At 44.7% G+C, this 14,177-nt stretch overlaps 1 protein-coding gene across 3 annotated transcripts in view; it reads left to right on the top strand.

Annotated features, from left to right (window-relative positions):
• The first annotated feature begins 775 nt into the window (after positions 1-775).
• Positions 776-14,177, top strand: part of OGFRL1 (opioid growth factor receptor like 1) — a 57,575-nt gene continuing 44,173 nt past the window's right edge. For 2 of the 3 annotated variants that reach the window (XM_077307283.1, XM_077307276.1), the window contains exons 1-6: positions 776-1,606; positions 7,717-7,803; positions 10,576-10,657; positions 12,253-12,331; positions 12,422-12,488; positions 12,584-12,729. In XM_077307283.1, the coding sequence (XP_077163398.1) occupies positions 1,217-1,606; positions 7,717-7,803; positions 10,576-10,657; positions 12,253-12,331; positions 12,422-12,488; positions 12,584-12,729 (851 nt within the window). In that variant the 5' untranslated portion in view covers positions 776-1,216. The remainder of the gene's footprint in view (positions 1,607-7,716; positions 7,804-10,575; positions 10,658-12,252; positions 12,332-12,421; positions 12,489-12,583; positions 12,730-14,177) is intronic. The other variant, XM_077307292.1, reaches the window with a different exon arrangement.

Genomic DNA, 14,177 nt, shown 5'->3' with positions numbered 1-14,177 from the left:
ACAAGAAAACATATTCCAAAGTTTACCCCATCCCTCTTTCTCTACCACAATAAAATTTTTGAATGCCTGTGCCTTAATTAGCATATATTTAATAAATATTTGGGTATGCTGCATCTCCTGAATTTTTAAATAGCCAACAGAAGTGCTTCCGGGAAAAAAAACATATTTGTTCATTTTCCATTTGGACTGGCATTCTAGTGCACAGATTCCTCATCCTACGGGTGCTACAGGGCATGAGATAAAGAAAGGGCTCCAGTAATCCTCTGCCAAGCAAATACAAGGCACGTTCTGTAAGATAGTGCTTCAACAAACATTAGCAAGGACAGTGAGAAAAGTGTTGCTTTTTATAAGCAGTTATCATATTAGAACCAGTAACTGCAATAACTAAGCCGTCAACCCTAAGCAGATCTACCCCAAATCCTACTCTGGGCCAATCCAAGGAAAATGTTCTAAGAAACTGCACTGGAAATAGTCAAAGTTGGAGGGTGTGTACTACAGAGACAGTTGCCTCGGCTTGCATGGTCCAGGAATCACCTGTTGAATTTCTACTCGGTATGCCACGCTTAGAGCACGGGGGAAGCAGCGGGCAAAGCGAGCATCCCTTTCTGCACAACTCGCCCTAGAGGCAGAGCCGCATCTCTCGTTCCCGTTCGGAGTCCCACCAGCAGGTGGTCAAGCAGCCGCCAGGAGGGGGCTCCTGAGCCGCCGTCTCCGTCTCCTCCTCCTCCTCCTCCTCCTCCTGCTGCTGCCCGGCTTCTCCAAGGCCTAGCTGCCTGCCGCCAGCCTGGAAGGCACGAGAAACCCCCCGAACGAAGCACGTGTTTGCACAGAAACTTCCACGTCTCCCAGCAGCAGCGCGTCCGAGAGGCGACTGCCGCGGTTCAGGGAGGAACTGGGCGTGCTTGACGGTTTCCTGTGGAAATCCCGGAGCCGCGCAGCTCCTCCTCCTCCGCCCCATGCGCGTTTCGGGGGCTGGGGACTGGCTGAGGAGGAGCAGAGCCTCGGCTGGCTGTCGCTTCTGCCATCTGCGCCCGCCTCCGCCTCGCTGCCTTCTGCCTCCCCGTTGCCCGCGGCCTCCTGTCGCCACCATGCCCCGGCAGCAGCAGCAGCGGCAGCAGCGGCGGCGGTGCTCGTAGCCCGCCTGCGGACCCCCTTCCTTCCCTTGCGCGTCCCTTTCCATCCTCCCGCCGGGGGAGGCTCCTGCGGCGCTTCTTCAATGGGCAGTTTGCTGAGCGGGGTCAGCTTCAAGGAGCCCACCACGGTGGAGGACTGCGATTCTACGTGGGAGACGGACTCGGAGCCGGAGCTCCCGCAGCCGGGGGCAGGCGAGGAAGGGCAGCCGCTCGAGGGGCTGGGCGGCGGCGGCCGGGAAGAGCCCCCCACGGAGGACGAGCCCCAGCAGGAGCAGCAGCCGCCGCCGCCGCCGCCGCCACAAGGGGAACCGCTCCCTGCGGCAAGCGCCCGGCCCGAAGATACGGAGCCGCGGGAAGGGCTGGAGGAGGCGGTGGAAGAAGAGCCCGAAGGGGAGGAGGGCGGCGGCGGCGGCGGCGAAGCCTCTGAGGAAGGCGGAGGGCGCGAAGGAGGAGAAGCGGTCCACACCGAACAGGTAACTTGAGACCCCGCAAACTTCTCCGGGGGGAGGACAGGTGGGGGCCGGAGCCTCCCCTCCCCTTTCTCACTTCCATTGCCTCGGCCCCTCGGCCGCCTCGTCTCGCCCGTGCAGAGCCTCTCCGTGTACAGGCAGGTGCCCTGGTCTAGGAATGCAGCAGCAGGGGTGGGGGTGGGTGGCGATGGTTGTAAAGCTCGGCCGGCCTGTTTGCGTAAAAGAGGTGCTCGCTCCCTCCCCCCCCCCGGTCCCTCCTTATCTCCCCCCCCCCCCGTTTAAATTTGCGCCCGCCTTGTGACTCAGTCGTAGTGGCTGCATCTTTTCTTTGCTCTTCTCCTTGCCGGGAAATGAAAGCCAGCCGTGGAATGGGAGGTGTGAGGCTGAGGAATCGAAGGGGGTGGAGAAACCAGCCTGCCTTGCCCGTTGGCTGTCTCTTGTGCCACCCGACCGCGCACTGGTATTTTGGTGTGGTTTGTTTTCTTCCTGGTGACCTGCGTTGCGGGCTGCCAAAGGAGGAACGGTCAGATGGGGCTGTGGTTTGTTTTCCTTCTCCCCTTTGCCTTACTGACAGCTTGCTACATATTCCTCCTCCCCCCCCCTTTTTTTTTTTTTGAAGAAGAAGACTCTAGAGGTTTAAAAATGCAGAAGGTCAAAGTAGTTTTAATCCGCTCTGTTTCCAGGGTATGACTATTATTGCTTTTCTCTTAGCAGCATCTGATTCAGAGAACAAAAAATAGGTTCAGCTCATGTGGTATTGGTGCAGCTTCAGAAACCAGGTTTATTTGACATTCTGGCTGTGTAAAACTACCTGCTATGATTATATCTGTTGAAAATGGGTTTCCTGCCTCTGAAAGAATGCATAAACCAAAGTCTTTTGGAAAGCATAAAACCAGCTGACCTGTCCCTTACTTTTCATTCAATTTTAGATTGAGGTTTTCAGCCCCCCCCCCCCTTTTTAGTTCTTATTCAGAATTTCACCCCTACCCCATGAATAATTTTGTCTTTCTGATAAAAAGTTTTCATCATATGTCTTTTAAAGATTCCAGACAGTAGATAACTGGGAGCATACAGCTTTATATATTGTATAAATAAATTGGGTACATGGAAGTCAAAAGTGAACCAAGTTTCAGGGAGTTTTGTTGGATAAATCTGAATTATAAATGTCTGCTGCTTGCATATTGTTTCATGTGGAATGTTAAGAAGTGTGAAGTCACTTCCAACTTTTGGTGACAACCTCCTAAACATTCTATAATTGACAGCCTTGTTCAGGTCTTACAAACTGAGGCCCTTAGCTTCCGTTATTGTCAATTCATTTCATGTTGGGTCTTTTCCTACTGCCTCTTCTTAGCATTAGTGACAACCCCCCTCAGCATTATTGACTTTTCTAGTGCATCTTGTCTTTTCATTATGTGACTGAAATATATAAGTATATAGCTTATAAGGAGAGTTCAGGCTTGATTTGATCTAGAACCTACTTATTTGCCAATTTCGTGGTCTCTGGTATCCATCCATAAACTCCTCCAACACCATATTTCAAATTAATCTGTTTTCTTCCAATCAGTTTTGTTCTTTGTCTGATACATCCTGTAACTGGGTTTTTAAAAGTTATTTCCTAACAAGTGTCCTAAGTAAAAAAAAAAAAAATGCTATAGCAAGTAGGCAAATAGGCAAATATAACTATGTGGAATGAACTTAATCCCAAATTTAAATTCTTGGCAAAAATATTCATATACAAATTCTCTCTGTTTCTTTGATACTATATTTTGTTTGGACAAAAGCTAGTGCAGTCGAGATGTAAACTACTAACTGAATTGTAAGTCCCCATGTGTTATAATTATTTACCACTCCCCCCCCCCACCTAATCGCCAGAAATACTATATTTTCCCACATTATGGTAAGAATTTAGATTTAAAATAGTGTTCAGTTGGTGGGCTAGTAAATGAAAAATAACACCCATTGGCTGCTATGTATAAAGTTTGGTGGACTGAATTTGCAAAATACAGAATGACTTCAGGTAAGTTGGTTCTGGCACTACAGACATGTATCCCTTGTGTAATTTAATCACACAGTATCTTTAACTACATATAGCTCTGCCACCTGTAGCATCCTTGTATGGTGGTGTGAGGTGAAAAATTCCATCTTTCACATTTGGATCCCAACCTAGGAAACTCGAGGTTCTTCTCCCACTCTCCATTTTATCCTCACAAACACACTGAGTGACTGACTAGCCCAAGGTCGCTCGGTGACTTTCATAGCAAAGTAGAGAATGAGAATTCAGGAATTCAGTCCTGGATCTCATAGAGCTCAGTGTTGAGCCAACTTGATACCAGCAGAATTGGACTTGACCACACATACGTGCACAGTAGAAATAATGACAATGCATGTTTCATAGTGAATCTATTGAGATGATTCTGTATTGGCTAGAGTAAATAGTGACATGTTTTGCAGGACAAACATTATAAGGGTGTGATATGATATAGGAATGTTGGTACTGCCCTAAATGATAAATATGTAGAAGACCTGGATCATAAATGCAGTACATCTAGTAGAAAATGTGTGTGTGTGCAAAAAAAGAGTTTGTTTGAAGCTTAAAATGATTCATATTTCATGTTGACGTCTAACAGAATAGACCTGTGACTAATGGAATTATCAACGGTTGACAAAGTAATGGTGCTTATTATTCTTTAATGTAAAAGTCTAAACCAAGCACCAGCTGAAATCTGTGGGAGTTCTATTATTCACTATTGCAAATAATCATCTGTTATAAAAATTGTGTGCATGAAGGCTTTTGGGGGGGAAGGTAACCTTTCAGAAAAGGTTATTTTGGCAATTTTGAAAACCTAATTCAAAATTATTAAATATTTTTAAGTTGTTTCACTCAAAATATTGTGCAGTCCTCCATGTAATGATCAGGTCTGTCAGAATACAGACAGACTTGCTCTTATCAATGCAAATCTTAGTTCAGCTGTCTCATGAAACCATCTGAAAGAGACTTGTAAAGAGAAAAAAAATTACTGTTACTATTACTCCACTGTTACTATTACTCAACTAACAAATATACATGAATTTGCTTTGGCTAATGGTGATAGCTGAACCTTTCTTTGGATTTGGAACACTATGGTTTTGTACCAGTTACGTAAATTTATTAAAGGTCTAAACATTATCTGTAGCAGATGAAAAGTAGCAAGGAGTGATTGGCCAAATAGTTCCTCATTTGGGAATAAGTCTGTATCTTAAAAAAGAAACAAAACGTTTCTTTTGCTTTGTATATATTGATCAGAAAGGCACCATGAAAATGAAGTTTCTGAATTGGTTTGTTAAAAATGAAAAAATGTGCCAAAGCTGAAAAGGTCAAATTTGTTTGGAATTGTGCTATATTTTTCCTCTCTGGTCCGTAGTCACAGTCTAGCACCAACAATCCATTCATCAAAATGTAGATCTGCTGTAATTGAGAACAATATTCTGCCATGCAAGCAGATCATCATGCAGTGGATTAGGTATGTGACTGGTGGAAAAGCAGTCGTGTATTTTTGAAACATTAATTAGAATTACAAAAAGTTTAAACCACTAATCTTGAGATATATGCTATATATGCAGATACTAATTAGTTATATTGTTTCACAATAAGAACATTGAGATCATTAAGAACACTGCAGTTGCTTTACATCTTAATAAATTTACACAGGCTGCCCTACTCTTTTGTTTTTGATGCCTATTCCCGTTTGCATATGGTATAGCAGACATCCTAATGTAAAGGCAGGAGAAGCTTTGATGTGCTGCTAGGTTTGCTGTTGACTCCCGTAGAGTTTGGAAGCAAGCAGTAATCATTTCTGCCCTTCCTAACAAATTATGTCATCATGAAATTTAAAAGGTAACTTATTCTCTATAGAGCAGCATTCTTGGATTTGTAGAATACTTAATTTTTGACAGATAATTGACCAATAAGCCAACTATACAGCAGTCATTAAGAGATGGGTGATAGACGGATTGAAAAGACAGAGACTGAGGCAAAGTTGGTTGAAAAAGCAGAGATCCTAAAGGACATTGTGCTCCCCACTTTCGATGGCGTTCAGCTGATCTTGCAGCTGACTGAGTTAAAAGTCGTGGGGTTTATTACTTTATTACTGAGCTTTATTACTGAGAGGAGCAAGTTAATATAGTTGCAAAACCTGGCTTTCTTCAACTCCGCTTAACCCAAAAGGTGGCCCTTACCTTGATACAGCTGATCTGGCCACCTGGATCCACCCCACAGTAATATCAAGACTAAGGTGACCAGATTTTAACATTGGTAAAGCGGGACACCATTGACCGGGGGGGTTCTTGATTAAAACTTTGGTCTATATGGAGCAACAAAAAGTTTCATAGAACGCATAGAACGCAAAAATAGTATTGTAATATATATTTTTAAATTTCAACATAAGTACAATTTGCCAGGTGTCCCCAGATGTCCCTCCAAAAGTGGGACAATCTGGTCACCTTAATCAAGACTAGACTATGGTAGTGCACTGTACATTGTTATCCCCTCAAAATCAATTGGGCAATTCCAGTTGGTGCAGAATGTGTCGCTCGGCTATTATTGGGAGCTAGGTGGAACACAGTCCTATCCTGCAGGTACTGCACTAATTGTCCATCAGTTATTGAGCCCTATTTATTTATTTATGTAATTTATATACCGCCCCTTGCTGTGATATCTCTGGGTGGTGTATACCTAACCAGTTGGAGGGTGGGTGGGAAAGATACATAAAATATGGAACAGTATGGTCAACACCACAACATATGGGTAACCTTGAATGATTGAACAACAACAGTCAGGGACAATTGGATATTAGGTTGCCGGTAGAGGGAGAGGTTGAGGGAATGTCCCCATCGTTGGTCTCATCTCAAAGGTATAGGGTGTCATATATAAAGCCTTTCATGGCCTTGGACTCATATCTATGAGACTACCTTTTCCCCACGCTCCACCACAACAGCCTTGCTCGCCAAAGCAGGGTCTTCTACCGGTGCCAGCCTGAAAGCTGGCCAAATCAATTAACTGCCCATACACATGGTGCCTCCATGGTGGCCACCACTTTGTGGAATGGCCTGCCAGAGAAAATTAGGGAGGCTCTCCTGGCTTCCTGTAGTCTCTGGAAAGCAAATTATTCAAGAGGGTTTTTCAAGGGAGGCTATAGAATCACACATTACTAAATGACGGACACAGTTACTTGCATAAATCAGTAAGGACTGTAGTCTGTGGTACTGGGCATAACTTGCTGTAATTAGGATCGTACTATGACATTTTGCATCAATTAATGTGTCATGTCAATATTTCTGGTTTGCTTCGGCTCTAATTTTAGATGTCTGGTTAGCCCTAATCCTATTGTATTGTTTATCGAATGTCCCATCCATTGATTGTTTGACTCACTCTGATTTGCCCACACTAGGAGAACCCTCCCCCACTGAGGGCCAACCAAAGGCTCTTCTCCACCTACCCTCATTTTGTCTCATTTCATCCAGAAAGCCAGCAGGAGCTAAGCTGCGTGGCTTTGTGCAACCAGTCAGCACACCTCCTTGCTGCCAGCAGGGCTGCAAGGTCCAGCTGCCTTTGCTGTGGCGCCTGTGCTAGTGTCTGCCACTTCCTTGTTGCCCACGGGGGCTGGGAAGGCTGGCCACATTCTCCATGGAGGGCCCTGCCCTACGTCCTTGCTACCTGCGGGAGCTGAGTGTGCTGCAAGGCCTGGTCATATGTTCCGCAGAGGCCTGATGGGCCTTCCTGGCCTCTGGCAATAGTGAGGAGTTAGATGAGGACTGCAGACCCGCTGCAGAGGGGGTAGCAAGCCTTCTTATTTGTCAGCAGAGGTGAGCATGGCTGTGCACACCTCCCCCCCCTTCCTCCCCTCTGGCGCTAGCCTACAAGCAAGCTGCCTACTCTGCCGGTATTTGCTGCCTTCTTGGGGGGGGGCACTTCATCCTCCACCGAGCTCTTGCCTCTTGTGCCAAGCTGGTGGGATGGGGCACTGGCTCCCAGCCTGCTTTTAAAGCAGGCTTTGCCACTAGTATATTATATATGCCACCAAATTCTAGTTGTTATACTCATTTTGCTTGCTACTAAATATGTCTTCTCTTTTCAGGGGGATGATGCAATTGAAGTGACAGCTAAACCAAAGAGAAGCTTTTATGCTGCAAGAGATTTGTACAAATATCGACACCAATATCCAGTAAGAGCATTTGATAGGGTTTGTTTTTTGAGGGGGTGTCATTCATTAAGTACAATTATGGTGACATTTAAGTCCCTGAAGTCATTTAGATAAGCATAGTAATTTTACGGTGGGCTGAAGGATGGAATGGTGTCTAGAAACCCGCAAGCCCTTTGTTCTTTGACTGAGATGTTGGAGGGCAAGTACACATTGTGTCTTTTCTTATTGCCATTGTTTGTGTTGATGCAGTATTAAGAGACATCAAAGGCCATAATTTGCTATATAAGATCATCCTTGCCTTGAGAATTTTATGATGGAAATACCCAATTTTATAGTTGCTTGACTCTGTCCTAAAAGCAAATGCAGGAGGGAGACTGGTTTCAGTAACTTGCCAGAAAACTAGTAGAGCTGGGGAATAAGTTGTTGTACCATCATTGGTTGCCCTATTAAACCTATCTTGAAATAGTTCTTAGCATCCCTGAGCTGGAAGATCAGACTGCATGTTGAGTGGGGGAGGGGGGAATCCTCTGTCTTACTATTCTATTTTATATATACATATATACACATACATACATACATACATACATACATACACACACACACACACACACACACACACCACCCTCTCTCCAAGAAGAAGAAGAGTTGGTTCTTATATGCCGCTTTTCCCTACCTGAAGGAGGCTCAAAGCGGCTTACAGTCGCCTTCCCATTCCTCTCCCCACAACAGACACCCTGTGAGGTGGGTGAGGCTGAGAGAGCCCTGATATCACTGCCCGGTCAGAACAGTTTTATCAGTGCCGTGGCGAGCCCAAGGTCACCCAGCTGGTTGCATGTGGGGGAGCGCAGAATCGAACCTGGCATGAGTAGAAGTCCGCACTCCTAACCACTACACCAAACTGGCTCTCAAGGAGTTCAGGGTGGAATACATGCTTCTCATTTCATTTTGGCTTCCCAGAAACCCAGTATTATAGACTGAATGATTGTCCCACAGTCACCCAGGGAATCTGAACCTATGTTTTCCCAATTCTAACCACTGTACCCTATTTCCTCTCTTTTCCCCCACAGTAGCTCAGTTGGCCAGCAAAAAAATGGTTAACAGTATGAAACCACTCAACGCTGTCCTGTTTTGCCGACTTTTGTTCAGGAACCTAGACGGTTGAGCTGCTAAAACACTGAACAAAATTAATCCATTTATTAAAAAGTGCACAATAACTACAGGTTAAGAACATACATATAGTGTAGATAAAACAGAGAGTGGGTATCACATTACATCCACATAGTATACAGCAGTGGTCCCCAACCTGCGGGCCGCGGCCCGGTGCCGGGCCGCAAAGGCCATGGCACCGGGCCGCGGCTCCCTCTCCCCGCCCCGCCCCCGCAGTAAAAAACTTCCCAGGCCGCAAGCTTGCGGCCCGGGAAGCTTCTTACTGCGGGAGGCGGGGAGAGGGAATCAGGGCCGGGCCGCGCCTGTGCGGGCCACGCCCGCTCGGCCCGATCCGCGGGCGCGGCCCGATCCGCGGGTGCGGTGTGGGCGCGGCCCGCGGGCGCGGTGTGGGCGCGGCCCGCGGGCGCGGTGTGGGCGCGGCCCGCGGGCGCGGCGTGGGCGCGGCCCGCGGGCGCGGCCCGATCCGCGGGCGTGGCCCGCACGGGCGCGGTCCGCGGGGGCGAGGCCCGATGCCCTGCCGGTCCCCAGCCTCGGAAAGGTTGGGGACCACTGGTATACAGCAATAAATGTAAGTTGCAATTATTGAATAGTGGCCTCAATAAGGAGTGGAGTCGCTTGGAGAGTGAAACGTCAGCTCTTTATTAAGATCACATAAATAGCACACCACCTGTACTTATATACAGTGCTGGGTTCTTGCCCAAGCCTGTGATTGGACCAGTGTTAGTCCCCCAAGTTCAAAATGATTGGAACATTTAAACTATCCTGGAGGAGGATGGATCCTGCATGCTATCTGATGCCATTACAAGTCCCTGAGGTTTGAATCATGTTTCCTGCTCTGTGGGCCTGCTAAACCGCATATGCAACAAACAGCAAGTACAATAATTAAGACCAAAATATTGGTTACATATATCACTAGACCAAATGTGTTTGGGCCCAGAGGGCCTTCTTCAGGAGTCTAAATAATAACACACACTATAAATGTAATAACTATGAAGTATCTCTTCCAAGCCAGTCAGGTTGTGTATGAATCAACAGAATAGTGTAGCTCCAAACAATTACAAAGTTTTGATGTCAATCAGGCCTGCATATATCAAGGAGCCCACATTCATAAAAGATTATAGTTTAAACAACAATTTTGCCCTTGGCCTTTGCCCTATTTGCCCTGTGTGTCCATGTGTCAACCATAAGTGGCATTAAATGACATTAAATTCCAGAGATAAAAGCATAACAAAAATAATTTCAGATGCTTGCATAAAGAGGCATTGCAGGCATTTTAACAAGAGATAACAGATGCGCAAATTCTTTTCATTTTGCATTCCTGCTCGGTTTTTACTTGATCTCTTCTTTCATGTGAACTAAGTCACTACATAGCATTGTGAAAGCTGTTGTCCTATAACAATCAGATCGTGATCTATCCTGGCAGCTTAGACTGTGTTAAGAGGCTTCTTTTGGCACATAGAGACAGAGCTAGTTTCTCTCCTGTTTTCCCAAATGAGAAGAAATTTGGTTAGCTTAAAATGCATCCACACTTCATTATAAACATATTAGAAATGACTTCAGCACCCCTCTGTTTTCTATAGATATTTGGTTAGCTGACTGTGCTTTGTACTGTTCATCTTTGCTCAGCAGAACTTTAAAGATCTTCGATATCAGAATGATTTATGCAACCTCCGCTTTTACAAGAATAAAATCCCCTTTAAACCTGATGGTAAGTAACCCGGCAAGGATTTCATAATGTTAATTACATTCAGTAGTAATAGAAGTATGCTTTTACTAAGTGCTGAGAATTTGTGTTTTCATTTGTGTAAATTGTAAGAACGAAGGGACTGGAGTGTTTGTTTTAAGATCACCTTGTCTTCAAGCATAATTTTGCACTGTGAAGAAATCTTTTTAATACCAAAAGTCCTTCAAAAAGACCTTTCTAATATATGGTGAAATCTCAAGGTCTGCTGTCTTGCAAAACATGTTATTACGTTTTGCTGTCTTGCAAAACATGTTATTATGCAAAACATGTTATTATGTATAGTAGTAGTCTGGATCATGTGCCTTAGATCAGTGGTCCCCAACCTTTTTGAGACTGGGGACCGGCAGCAGCAGGGAGGGCAATTGCCTGGCCGCGCATGCCATGCATGCACAGCCAAAATCGCACATGCGCGGCACTTTCGCGCATGCACTATTTCGGCCACGCATGGCACATATGTGCATGCGCGGCCCTGTTTCCCTCTCCCCCCCTCCCGCAGTAAGAAGCTTCCCGGGCCGCAAGCTTGCAGCCCAGGAAGTTTTTTACTGCCGGGGGGGCGGGGAGAGGGAGCCACGGCCCGGTGCCAGGGCCTTCGCGGCCCCATGGTTGGGGACCACTACATTAGTTCACAAAGCTTATTGTAAAAGGAAAAAAAGTCATCTTTCTGGTAAATTCTCTTGCAGCTATATCTAGAAAACACTTCAATTTTCTCCAGCAGTTTTATTTCTCTTTAAACCAATGAAACTAATTGACTTGCATAAAGTTGAAATATCCCACCATAAATTGCTTGTGGTTTGGTGTGTCAATTGATCTCATTTACTGTTCTGATCTCAAGTGGCCACAAATTGTTTTGGGTTTAAGACCAACTGAATCATGACCATCACAAAAGAATTTCTGATTTCTCAGAGATGTCTTCATTGTTAAGTATTTTAAAAATATTCTTGGCCATTCAGTTATGTGAGTCTTTCCCTTCTGGTTTTGTTTAAATCCGAGCTAGCCATTTACAGATGTTTAATACTCATAGAGAATATCATAAAAAGTGATGGGTCCTTCCGACAACATGCTGAACATTCAAAAGCCTCCTGAGCAAGCCCCGCCTGCCAGGAGGCTTTCAGGGTTTTAGCACACCATCCTGTCAGGGTGCAGAGAGAAGCCTATCTGGACCCTGGAGGGACAGTGCAGGGGCCAAGGAGCTGGTCAATGTCTGTTCTGATGGGGAGAGATGCTTGCAGATCTTTAACTCCGCCCCCCTCCCGACAGGGTGCAAGGAGATGGCTCCATGCACCAATGGGCTGCATGGGGGAAAGGAGCCAGCCAGTGCGGAAAGACACTTGCTGGCTCTTTACACTCCCCCCTCCCTCTCAGGTTGTAGGGGGAAGGCTGCCTAGTGCCCATTGCATTCCAGCATGCAGCAAGCTTCACTGCTGGTTAATATCTAATGTTAAATCATAATCATCTGTAAAATGTGTCTGCTTACAATTTGTCAAAATATTTTTTCCACTAAAGCTTTGCTAAATGGAAAAATACTATACTGAAGGATTGTTTAATATTTTCTGATGTAGGTGTTTATATTGAAGAAGTCCTAAACAAGTGGAAAGGAGACTATGAAAAGTTGGAGCACAACCACACGTACATACAGTGGTTAGTAACATTTTACTTGGTCAGTTTGGTGTGTGCGTGTTATAGTTAAACTTCAATTATAAGCAAATGTTGTGTTTTGTTTTAATATAGGCTTTTTCCTTTAAGAGAACAAGGCCTAAATTTCTATGCGAAGGAATTAACAACTTATGAAATAGAGGTAAAGCAAATATTTCACAATACAATGTTATAATCTGAGGGTTTGGGGTAGAAAGTATTGTAATGTTTTCAATATATCTTTAAAATGTGTTGCAGGAATTCAAAAAAACAAAAGAAGCAATTAGAAGATTTCTGTTGGCTTACAAAATGATGTTAGAGTTTTTTGGAATAAAATTAATTGATAAAACTGGAAACGTGACACGAGCTTCTAATTGGCAAGAGAGATTCCAGCACTTGAATGAGTGAGTAATGATCTTCAAATTGTTATTTCAGCATGAAGCCCAGGTCAGATGATACTCAACCCCAATGTTTCCCTGAACTGGCAATTGTTCTACTTCCCAGAGGCATCCATGTATAGGTGTGATGTTTTAACAGGATGTACTTGTATGAAATCCAACACATGTAGAGCAAATCATAGTTGATTCCTAGAACATAACTGGGATATTGGTTACCCTCTGCCATTCAGTACATTGGGTTTTTACATGCACATGTCTTTTCAAAACACTGTCCCTGCGTATAGATTTCCATCATCTCAAAGGATGGGCAGGCATACATAGTGAGTGGGAATGAAAGGAGCTATCTGTTCTTTCCCCCCATTGCCAAGAATGATATCAGGGTGTGTGCTGCCTAATTTAGGTACAGAAGCTGTATTTTTCTTCATTCACGCACCCTTTTTTCTTACCAGTTTGGTAAGAAGAATTCATTGAGTAGAGCACTTCTCTCTGTGCTGTATAATACATACATATCTCGTAATAGTTTGAGGTTGAACTATTGGGTTGGATGCAGATTAAATTTTTTGCTCATGCAAGGCAGTTTTGTCAATAGAACTGAATTGTCCTCCCTTCCCTCCCCCCGCTATAGCCCACTGGGGCACAGAGGACCCTTGAGAACAGCTTGATAGGCAAATTGGGGGTCCCCAGTAGGGACAAGAAATTGCTGAAAATTACTCTAAACATCCCATTAGCAAAAAATTCAGTCTGAATTCAACCCATTCACTATAGGATTCACAGTGCATGGAGATGCTGGGTTTTTTTTTGGGGGGGGGGTGGTTGTAGGGGGAGTTAGAGTTCACATCCTGGCCCTGTGTTACTTCATGATGATCTGAGTCGCCTTCTGTTTCACATCATGGGGACTGGAAACAGACTGTAACAATACTGATGAAATGCTGCTGCACCTCAGGGACTCAACTCAAAAAGTTTGAGGGCCCCGGGCTACACAAAATAGGAGGTGCAATGACAGGATAGGGCCTGATTTTGCCTCATCAACAGTAGCCTCAAAGCAATAGTAGCAGCATCTAACTCGTGTATGTGTCCAGAGTGCAGTCTCATCATGTACTTGAGTGTTCGGTGTTTTAATGTACAAAATATAGTATGCATATGGATAGGAGTCAAATGCTGTTCTGTTGATGATAGAACATCTAAGTGTTTTAATCCAGAAAAAGCCATGTTTCCCCCCATTATTTTGTTTATGGAGTACAGCATAATCTTTTGCAAGTGCATTTCAGTGTACAAATCTAGCTTTTATCTGTAATTGCAGCTATGGAGTATTATATGGATCGTGTGAAGAGGCTATTTTAACTTTGGAGAGGTTTTTAACTTGATACTTCCCATCCCATCTGAATTACTTATGGGAGATCAGCATTTGAATAATAATCATCCTTTTGTCAAAGTAATAGGAACCGACATTTTCT

Source organism: Paroedura picta, chromosome 1 (genome assembly GCF_049243985.1).
Source record: "Paroedura picta isolate Pp20150507F chromosome 1, Ppicta_v3.0, whole genome shotgun sequence".
Taxonomy (NCBI): Eukaryota; Metazoa; Chordata; class Lepidosauria; order Squamata; family Gekkonidae; genus Paroedura; species Paroedura picta.
The sequence above is the reverse complement of the archived record's forward strand: the minus strand, read 5'-3'. Positions and strand labels throughout refer to the sequence as shown.